Source organism: Apteryx rowi, unplaced genomic scaffold, assembly GCF_003343035.1.
Source record: "Apteryx rowi isolate R43461 unplaced genomic scaffold, aptRow1 scaffold_6, whole genome shotgun sequence".
In the NCBI taxonomy this organism is placed as follows: Eukaryota; Metazoa; Chordata; class Aves; order Apterygiformes; family Apterygidae; genus Apteryx; species Apteryx rowi.
The window spans coordinates 2,128,778-2,139,388 of NW_020450871.1; the positions used below are offsets into that span (position 1 = coordinate 2,128,778).

The window sequence follows — 10,611 nt, forward strand, 5'->3', positions numbered from 1 at the left end:
GGGGGGGCCGACCCGCCCAACATGGCGCCCCGCCCGCCCCGCCCCCCGCATCCGGGTGCCCGCCTGACCTTCCTCCCGTGAGCCTCGGCGGCGCGCTGCTTCCCGGCTTCCCCCGCGGCGGCGGCGGCGGTCGGCAGCAGCGGCAAGATGGCGCAGCCGCCGGGTGAGTGCGGCGGGCCGCCAAGGTGACCGCCGGGCCGGGCCGGGCCCCGCCGCTCCCGCTGACCGCGCTCTGTCTCTCTCTGTGCCGCAGTTCCCCTCAAGGACACCAAGCTGATGGACGTGAAGCTGGGCCAGCTGACCTCCTGGCTGGCGATGAGGGACTTCACCCCCGGCGGCATCGCGGGGGCCCTGCGCAGAGGTGAGGGGCCCCGAGGGGCCGGCGCCGCTCGGCAGGGCGGGATGGGCTCGCCCCTGCCGAGGGGCGGCGGTCCTTGCTCGGGCCCTGGGTCCCTCTCCCGGGGGCAGGCCGCCCCGCGCGCCCTCGGCCTCTCTTGTGCTGTCAGGGGCCTTCGGGGCGTCTCTTCTGCCGCTGAACTGCCCTTCGGCTGTAAGCATCGCTTGCTTATTGCTGCTTGTTCGCTCTGGCAGGCAGGATCCTGCGGTACAAGGAGGGCTTCGGGGCAGTTTTTTCTTCCCCAAAACAGCACCTCACGTAGCATCTTGGTCTCCCTTCTGTAAATTTGTCACATGGGCTTTGTCCACCAGAGGTTTGTTTTCACTGTCCCTTCTTGTACAAAGAGGAAATAAGTATCTTAGAAGTATTGTTAGGATGATCTGCTTATTCCTGACCAACTTCTGCTGAACTTATCTGCTGAAAATCTTGAACTTTCCCAAGATCACAAGTAAATATAAAATGTAATCGATCCCTGAAGATGATGAAAAAGGAATAGGACTTCTAGAGATCGTTTAGCAAAAGTTTTGACCAGTGTCCTTTGCTGTAGGTACAGATATAGCAGTCAGGTAGACTTAAACACAAAACATCAAATGAAAATGCATGTATAATGCATATATTCTAGTACTAAAGAATTAGATAATGCCAAAGCAGCTTGAACTCATGAAAGTTATAGCAATACTGAGATTTGAGAGATAAACAGCTTTTGTTTGTTTGTTCTTAAGCTTACAGCTGATATTAACTTCAGAGTTCACCTTGCTTAACTAACTCATGAGTTGGCTTCTGTCCAACTTGTTTCTTAAACTAATGAAATAATTTGAAGGCCTCGGAGGCAACTTCCTGATGTTCTGTGAAACGGGGATGCATTAAGTAGCAGTGTGCTTCTTTCTGACACAGACAAATGTGCAAGTCACCTGGCTGCTATGAAATAACTTTTCTCCTACACAGGTTATGACAGGTATTACAATAAATACATCAATGTGAGGAAAGGGGGCCTTGGTGGCATCACTATGGTGCTTGCTGGTTATATTGTCATCAGCTACATCTGGAGCTACGACCACTTGAGTAAGTAAAAGCAGTATGGCTGACTGCCTATGGCTTGAATGTATATGAGTGCTTGAAAGATTGCTTGGGGCTATAAAAACAATGAATCTGCTACTGCTTCTAGGAACAAGATGAAGGACTATGCTAATCATTGCCACTTGGATCTGAGACTCTGCCTATGGGCAGGTTAACTTTTTTTTAGCTGTAGAGAACTTAAATGTTTTTAGTAAGTTAACAGATGGCCAATATTTTCTTGATGATGAAAAAAGCATAAACCTTATTGCCTTTCTAACCTGGCAAGACTTGGGAACTATGTGGTCAGATTTCTTGCAAAGTGCTTTCTTTCCTGTAACTTAAGCATTTCTTTTTTTTCCTGTGACTTCAGCAAAATTAACTTGTTTTACTTTGAATGATACAGAGCATGACCGTCACAGGAAGTATCACTGAAGCATGAATTTCAGAAAGTGAAGGTGCTGTTCTTGAACAGATCTGGCTGCTGGAACAGGTGTCCTGATGAAGACATCAGAACTATTCCTATTAAAACCTGTACTGCTGTTATGACCAATAATAAAGTGTATGCACTTTACACTTTCTGAGCTGAGACTCTTGGTAACTTTACTTGGTACTGTGTGGGTGAGTTTGTCTTCCCTGAATTTCCTCCCTCAAGGATAAGTTCAGAGATGGTTGGAAAAGCTTTCACTACTTAGCTTGTGTTATAAACTGGGGAAATTACTAAAATCCTTTCATCTTTAACTATTTGATAAGCAGCAGTTCAATGCTATCTTTACTTTTAATGCCCTAAATGTTGCAGGTTGGACAACTGGCTGAGAGGATACAATATTTTGATTTGAATGAAGAATACCTGAGCTTTAAGAGACTCAGTGGTGTGGCCATGTGCTTCTGGTTCTCAGTCAGGCTGCCACCTGGGGACTGCACGTGTTTGGGCAATTTTCCATCACAAAGCACTGCTTGAAGCGAGATCCCTGTTTGGCTTCCAGGAGGTATGCTACTGTCTCCTTCTGCCATTGGAACTAAAATGTTTCTTACCATGAGTAGCCCATTTCTGTCAAAACTACAGCTGCTTTCATTACTGAGAGAGGTTGGAAAACTGCGAGTAGGGATGTAAGTGTAAGCTTAAAAGGTCTTTAATACAGCAGGGGTGCATGAAATGAAAGGAAAGTTTTGCTTACTGACTTAAATGTGGTGGTGGTAAGTTTAATAGCTGTTACATGCACAGATGCCATTTAAAGGAGCATCTGTGGATTTAGCCCCTTTGCCTTCCTAATGCACTCCACTAAGCAACTGCATCCTAGTGTTACAGCACTACCTGCTGATGCTTGCAACTGTGCCTGGATGTTGCGGGTACAAGCTGCGGTGTGCTTTTCTTAGTATTGGAGAGAATGAAAAGCAGTTAAGAGGTGCAAAGAATCTCTCAAGAGCTTCAGCTGTAACAGGAAAGCTTTCGGTTTCAGAAAACATCCATTTAGGTAATGAAGATCTTAAGTTTCCCTGAACTACATGGGGAAGGTGGCCAGGCACTGAAGTGTGTTCTAGTTCCCTTTCTAGGTGCCTAATTATATCCAGGCAATATATTGAATAGTTTGGCCACTGTTTAACCTCTAGGGGCACAACATGTGTGTCATGAAAAGTGTCTGATGGTCTCTCTTACCACAGTCAGACTTGAAACTTCTATTTTAACTGACTCTGAACATCCACAGTGAAATAAGTACAGTCATTCAAACCAACATAGGCTCTTCTCTTAATCTAGCCATCTGAACCTTGTTCTTAAAAAAACAAAACCAAAAAAAACAAATTTCACAGCCAACTTTTTGCAATAGTACATTTCAATAAAAACAAAGTATAAAGGCAGTCAGCAAATGAGAGATGGGTTAGAATCAATAAGGCTCACATTGTAGGTGCAATTTTTTTTTAATTCACATTTTATCATTGGCCCTTTTGAAATAGTCTCACAAAATTAATGGGTTTTGGCTTGCGGGAGTACGCTCTCAGAAGGATGCTCTACCACTTTTAAAAGCAGCATTCCATAAGAATATACAGCTCCACTTCTTGGTCTTCTCTAGGCTATGGAAATACCTGGTCAGTGTGAGCTGAATGACTGAGGGGAGACTGAGACAAGTATCTTTTATTCCTACACTTCAAGCCATGTTCATTTCCTTACTTGCTTTTTCTGAATGGAAGAGGAGCACAAATATGGCTTTCCTACAGTCAGTGCTCCTCGTACTTCGGCTAACCATACAGATGCCAATTTATTCTCCCCACTCCATCCTGATCAGTTCTCAGGCAGAAGATTAAATTCTAACCTTCAGTATAGAAAGAAGCACAGAAACTAAGCAAGTGGACGAGAGGCTTATATCCTGGTCAACGTAGGGCATTAAGTTAGCTACCAGGACAAGCTCACTGACTAAAAAAGCAAGCTCATGTTCCTAGGTCCAGTCTGTTGAAGAGCTACAGGACAGCCATATTGCTGCTTCCTCACTGAAGGGAAGGCATTTCAAGTATTAGTTTTCCCCGTCAGTCTTCCTGCTTCCACAGGGAGGGCTGAAAGGCTGCAGGTTCCCCAAAGAGCAGTGGTAGAAGGAAAACACTTTAAAGAAACACTGGAGTAAGATGTGTTTACGTAGAATGCTGCAACGGTGAGGGGTTTGCGTATCTATCCACTTTTCAATCTACCTTTCAGCAGGGCTCAATGAAAGTAGGCGGAGGCCAAAATCTATTTTAAAAAGGTTAAAACATAAAAAAGTTGTGGACAATTACAAAAATGTTGCTTAGCAGCAGCCAGCCTCTGACCAGTTCTTTCAGTAATGGCATTAAAAAAAACAACCTGATCAATAGTTCAAGAAATAGTGCTAGGCAGAAACCTTTTCTCAGTGTTAATAGCTCCCTTGCACTCTCCTCTCTGCTCTTTCACTGTCCACTGAGAAAGGCCAGATGTCCTTTGGTGCATCTGTTGGCATAATGACCTTTTTCACCACACTAGGAGAGAGAGAGAAAGAGAGGTTATTACACAGTTGATAGCTTCTTTCTGTAGCTGCCTTTAATAATGTAACCAGCAACTGTCCTAATTAGGAAGCTTTTCCATTTATGGAAGATGCAGTGTTCAGCAGGTGAAGTGAAACCTTGTCACAAGGGACATGACTTGGGCTATTTCCACTAGTTGGAACAAAAGCAGCTTCTGTGCTGGCATCAGCGTGATGCCACGTTACTATAACATACTACTAAGGACAGAGCTCTCAGTACATTACTACAAATAGCAAAGGGCTGCAACACACAACTCGAGACCCCAAGGAGAATTTCTGTGTTTGAGGATTCCAAGACTACCTCATCTGAAATACACTGCAACAGAGATGTATACAGGGCACTTTCCTGATCAGCTATCCTGGATTAGACATAGAAAAGTGCATCTGAACAAGAGATTCATGACTTTGCACCTTAGGGCTATTCAAACACAGCAAGAAATGTTGACATCTGATGTTACTGCTTTCTCCAGATATGTAATTTACTTGCTTCCTTAAATCCTAGCTGTATAGTGCTCATTCACTGGACAGGAAGCAGAATAATGTAGCCTTGGGCAAAGATTTGACTTCTGAAAGCTTCAGTTGCAAAAAAAAGAAAAAAAAAGAAAGAAAAAAAAAAGAGAGAGATCCAAATTCTCTGTGCTGCCTTATTTGCTGTAACATTTGGCTAGCTCCAATTATAGGAGTTTCTGCCCCTGAGGAGGCCACTATCACCAAATGACTTCATTGGAGTGGGTTTACRTTGTTGACATTTAGTAAAACTTCATTTTGGAACTGAATAAGCAGCTACTAAAGGTTTTCCGTGAAATTGATTCGGCTACTTAATATCCCAATCGAATCATGATAACTTTTAAACCACAGATTAAACAGTGAAACCCAAACAAGCACCTCAGGCACAAAGTTGGCATGTACTATGATGTAACTGTCAAAGCTGATGGGAAAGGAAGATTATTTCTTTTCTGTAGCAGATAGGGGTTTTTTTGGGAAAAATAAACAAGAGATGGAAAACTCAACTGTGTCTGCCTATGCTCCTCACTGAGCAACCAAAAAACCAAAATGAACAGCTTGGTCCTTGATTTGACAAGGGGTGTTGTAGCTGAAATATAGACAGCCTTTTTATATTCCATTTCCATTACTTGCGTGGACCTTCCACACTAACAGGGGAGAAAATCTTTCCACAATCACTAAGTGTAATCAAATGAACTCATGAGCACAAAACTGATTTTAACTCTTACTTTCAAATACAGTTTGAACATCTCCTTTAAGTGACACCGTAGAAGGGCTTCCTGCTATTAGCAGATGAGCACAGTCTGTGATACAGCAGCCGTAAGCGGGCCACAGCAAGCCCATGAGCTGGCAAACCAGCAACCTAGAGGCATCAGACCTCAATACTAATTCTGACAGCTGTATCCACTTGCCAAAATGCAGTGTCTAATGAGCAGAGCACACATTTCATGAGCATGTTATCACTGCGAAAAAAAACCTTTGCAGGACCGACACCACACATCACAACAGCCCGTTCCTTTACTTGTGACAAGCAACCAGCAGCAGAACYGCAGCACGGTGTAGTCCAGGTGATATACACTGTCCTTCCCAAATGAAACCCTCTCTGCTTCCCCTCCCCATCCCATCCCCCCTGTGAATTACCTTGTAACAGGTGACCTGCTCCAGCGGCCGGGGGCCTCTGTTCCCGGTGTTGTTGTTTTGGGACTGCATGACTCCAATGACTTGGGGTGTCCTCTGTTGGTTAGGAGAAAAGTTTTGACTTGTTAAGTGCATCATGGATGAAGACCTTTGTGGTGGTTACTTTGTTAAGAAAGGAAAAGAACACCCCACATATTGAATGATCAATTTTCCTCCAAATTTACGTGTGGGTGATCTGCCAGCTGGAACACTAGAGAGAAGAAATCAAACATTGAGGCATACAAAGCCCAGCAGTCCTGCTTTTCGCTGAAAAGCAGATTTAGAGAGTTGGTTTAGGCTGCTGAAATATCATTGCCATCACAGAGATGTCATGCAGATTACAAAAACTGGCAGATAGCTGCACAACCACATACAATGTGCTTCTGTGTACGTGGGAGTGTTCTGTGACTAGATCTTTATATAAGTTGGAGTAATCGTAGGACTTTTGCTCCTCACTACACTGTCACTCAGGGGTGCTTGCTGCTTAATTCTCGCATAGTGCCCCCCTTCCAGGCAGCCCAAGGAAAGAACTGCCACTGCTGGCCTCTGAGCTGGAGGAAGGTAGCAATGACTGAGGAAGAAGTTAACCAAGGTGCTGTAAGGGGAGAAACAGAGCAAAGCAAAACACCATGGTCCCAAGATGAAGGCAGCAGCAACCTGTTGGGATCAGATGGTGGACATTACAGGGCTGGCAGAAGGGGAGAGAAGGGACAATGCTTTGAGGTTTATTAGTATTTTTCTCAAAGTTCTTTATAAGGAAAGAATATCACACCCTGATATAAAATAAGTAAGGTTTTCTCTCATTTAATGGGTGTTTCTTCAAGGCTTTCCAGCAAGTCAGATCTAAGAGCCCAGGTGTCCTGTTTTGAGCATTAGATAATACACCTTTGAAAGCACCGTGGGCAGTGCTTTGAGGGTGGGTCTGTAGGAGAGGGAAGGGAATCGTGTACCTTTTGCTGTGTTTGTGTCGGTTGAGGCAGTGGTGGTTGCTCTGTGGTTCCCATAGGCAGTTCAAACCGAGGGCTGGTTTAGACAGACAGACAAGAAAATTGATTCTTGAACCATATGCCAACATTTTACCATCAGCTCAGTCAAGTAACTCCGGATAACAAAGCAAACATTCAGCTAATTAAATTTCACTCACAAGAAACAGACCTCCCTTCCCACTTCTTTGCATTCTGCTGCTCAGCATTACATAAAATGATAGTCCAGTAGGTTGCATCTCCCTCTAGCTGTGAAGTCTTCTGGATTATAAACCCACGTAACCCTACTGCACAGATGGTATCTGATCACCACCCCAGCGTCTGTTTGGTAACTCTCTGAGGAGTCCCTGCCCCACGTCCTCAAACTGGAAATATAATGTGCAACAAAGTAAAGATCTGCCAACTTTCCAAAAGCGCTGGGCAGCACCAAACCACCCTGATTTGCTATATAGTAGATTATAGAGGAARCACAAGATTACAGGACAAGCCTGGAAACATACTCACTGCATGAATTTACAGGTAGGCCCCTCTGGACAGAATCCTACTAGGTAATTCACACAAATGACTCTTCGAGTGTGTCGGTGCCTGCAGAGGGGACCTGCAACACAAAGCTCAATAGTTCACATTTCATATATATGTACCCCAGCACTCCCTAGCAGCAGGTACACAGGCAGGTCATGCAAAGGAAGAATAGCATCACCCTACCCTTGCTTTATAGCCACAGAAGCAGCAACCGTGCGACATACATACCATGTTTGCAGAAGCCTCTGTCATACCAGGGACAATCTTTGATCTTAGACTCCGGGTCAATRTGTAAGAATGGACATTCTTTGTTACTGCATTCCCCTGTACCAAAGGCAAACACACTTCTTAGCAAATGGTGCAGGCACAAGATCAAATCACTCCCAAAACATTACCTGGATCATGTAGCTCCCACAAAGCTGTTACCAACATTTATAAGTTCAGGCACAGAAATCTTATTGCCTGCCTTGACCTAGATGATAAACACCAAGCACTCACCCCAGGTGAGTAAAATTCTACCAGACTGGATTATTTATGTGTGCTTTTAAAACAATGCGGAAACTGAATTTGAAAGAGCAGTCATGATAACAAAAACCAAACATTTAGTGCACCAAAAGTGTGGAGAAACTACAAATTGCACACTAACCTCAGTCCAAGGAAACCTACAAGACTGTAAGTTTCTGACAGCAAGTTGCCTCATTATGTCCAGATCTCCAGAGCTGGAAAGCAAGTGCATAAAAGTTTTGCACCCCCATACCCTCTGCTGCTCATCAACTCCCCAAAATAAAAGTCATGCAAAGACCACCTGCTCAGCCTACTCATCTCATACCCAAAACAGAACATTAGGTACAAAACCCGGTACAGACTTGAACTTCCCCCCTCTTCCCCCAAGGGACAAGCTCTTGAGAGAGGAGACATCTACAACACACGAAGAATTTAGGGGGATAAAATAAGGTGAAGGGCTAAGTAGATCTGACAAATTACAATCTAATAGTACCAGCAGACACAGAAGAACTGTAATGTTCTGAAGATGGATGAGACAGGGTGAGAAGGGTGTACCAGGATCCTCTGCACCATCAGATTCCCACRCTAGCAAGGAACGTCAAGCAGGAGCTACAATGCCCCTTACCAAATTTGGAGTAGAAGTAACACTCAGGCATCTTGGTCATGTCATACTCGTGCAGAAACTCGCACTGGTCTCCCTTTTTGCACAGTCCGCGTAGCCAGTGTTTGCAAACAACTGTCTTTTCCCCACTGATGTGTCGGAAGGGGCACATGCCTCCTGCAGAACGATGGGGTAAGGAGAAGGCAAAAAGAACATTTAAAATCTGCAGCACAAGAAGCCATTTATGCCCAGGGCAGCAGCAACACTTGATTCCCCTCTACAAGAGCAGTTTTCAGAAGACTTCACTTTTTCTTAAGAATGTGTCCTTTAGTGGCAATGGTAGAACAGGGAGTTCTGGATAACGGAGTCTTCTTTTACACTCTAATGAGCAGAGCAATGCAGTTTCCAGCTCTTAATCCTGGCAGCCATAACCCGCAGCTACTAACACAGGCATGTCCATGTCCAGAGCAAGGTCTGCTTGCAATCAGTTCAAACCTGTCTTTGCAGGTAGCCTTGCTTATTCACCCCACACTTCCAAAAAACATTATTTCACAATTGTTGCAGTTAACTCAACCTCAGTTATCCTCCCATCTTTACAATAGAGCATGAGCATTCTACACAGTGATCTGCTAGCAAATCTAGTTTCCCTTTTCCCCCCACCTGTAAGAGTATAACTGTACTGGAAATAGTACTTGCCTTTTCCACAGGCCGCTTTTAAAAAAAATTCACAGACAGCAGCACCTGATTCTGTGGAGAGAACAGTCAAAGAAACATAATTAATTTTTACGAGAATTTGCGGCAATTTTTAAAATATTTCCTTCCCCACAGAGACAACCTGGTTCTCATCATCACAAGATCAGTATTTTGGTCTGGGGAATTTACTTTCCAGTGCAAGTTCCTTGTTCAAGTCTGGCCCTCACAAATATCCGTAGTCTTTTTGGTAAAACGCACACCAAGGGGATTTGCAGAAGCTTGGTGGTGCCTGTTTGGCCTTTCAGAGGTTTAAGTTTTGTTGACCAGGCTTTCCCCTGTTGATATTAAGCCAATCGTGCTGGTGAAACCTGTATTTACAGCCAGGGGAACTAAGGCCTTGTATTCTTTTGACCAGAAAAGAGCAAGACAACCATTAGCATGTTATCCCTTGCTAATCCTGACCTACAGGGATCACAATATTTAAGGGCATTAAAACTCYAGTTAGTAGTCTAGCCAGAAAATTCTAGTAAGCTATGAGTCTCTCTAGACGACTTGTGTCAGATTACTACACCGCAGGAGACAGTTTAGAGCCCAGGCCACAGATATATTTCAAGAGATCTCCCTGGTTCTTAAAACGCCTCATCCATGAAAGAGGAACAAAGAAACAGAAGTGCTGCGGAGGAAAGTCAAGTTTATTCAGGGTAATGCCTCCACCTTCGTCTTCTAGCCTCGTTTGGCACTAGCTATGGCTTCTACCGAGGAAGGAAAGAAAAACACCTGGGTTGAGACAAAAGCCTCGGAGGGGAGAGCAGAAGTTGGCTTGATTTAATAAGAGCCGGGAAAGGGGCTCGGGCCCCCGGGAGCCCCCCGCCCGGGGGCTTCAGGCAAAGCCGGGCCGCCCCGGCCGGCCCCACCCCCGGGGCAGCCCCCGCAGGGCAAGACCCGCCGGCAGGGCAGGGCAGGGCGGCAAGGGGAGGGGAGGCGAGGCGAGGCGAGGGAAGGGGAGGGGGCAGCCCGCAGGCCCCGGTGCCCGCACGCACTGTCCATGCCGGGGAAGGGCAGCGGCTGCGCGCCCAGCTGCTGCTCCACGGCCAGCTCCAGGTCGAACTTGATGTGGTCCACGCTAGCGATGAGCTCCTGCATGATGGCGGC

At 45.3% G+C, this 10,611-nt stretch overlaps 2 protein-coding genes across 2 annotated transcripts; one reads left to right on the forward strand and one right to left on the reverse strand.

The window, feature by feature from the left end:
* The first annotated feature begins 74 nt into the window (after positions 1-74).
* Positions 75-2,039, forward strand: ATP5MF (ATP synthase membrane subunit f). Its single transcript, XM_026082995.1, has 4 exons — positions 75-163; positions 254-361; positions 1,343-1,459; positions 1,857-2,039. Exons 1-4 carry the CDS (start codon positions 148-150, stop codon positions 1,883-1,885), a joined length of 270 nt encoding a protein of 89 aa, XP_025938780.1. The 5' UTR covers positions 75-147; the 3' UTR covers positions 1,886-2,039.
* A 1,073-nt stretch (positions 2,040-3,112) lies between these two features.
* Positions 3,113-10,605, reverse strand: CPSF4 (cleavage and polyadenylation specific factor 4). The gene is made up of 8 exons (XM_026082991.1): positions 10,500-10,605; positions 9,463-9,513; positions 8,791-8,943; positions 7,890-7,985; positions 7,644-7,737; positions 7,107-7,179; positions 6,121-6,213; positions 3,113-4,432 (listed from the first exon to the last, which is right to left on the reverse strand). Exons 1-8 carry the CDS (start codon positions 10,600-10,602, stop codon positions 4,364-4,366), a joined length of 732 nt encoding a protein of 243 aa, XP_025938776.1. The 5' UTR covers positions 10,603-10,605; the 3' UTR covers positions 3,113-4,363.
* Positions 10,606-10,611: the final 6 nt, after the last annotated feature.

Bases quoted from the DNA above. Each gene is read 5' to 3' on its own strand.
- ATP5MF (XM_026082995.1), top strand. The intron at 362-1,342 runs GTGAGGGGCCCC...TCTCCTACACAG, and splicing joins CGCGGGGGCCCTGCGCAGAG to GTTATGACAGGTATTACAAT. The intron at 1,460-1,856 runs GTAAGTAAAAGC...TGAATGATACAG, and splicing joins CTGGAGCTACGACCACTTGA to AGCATGACCGTCACAGGAAG.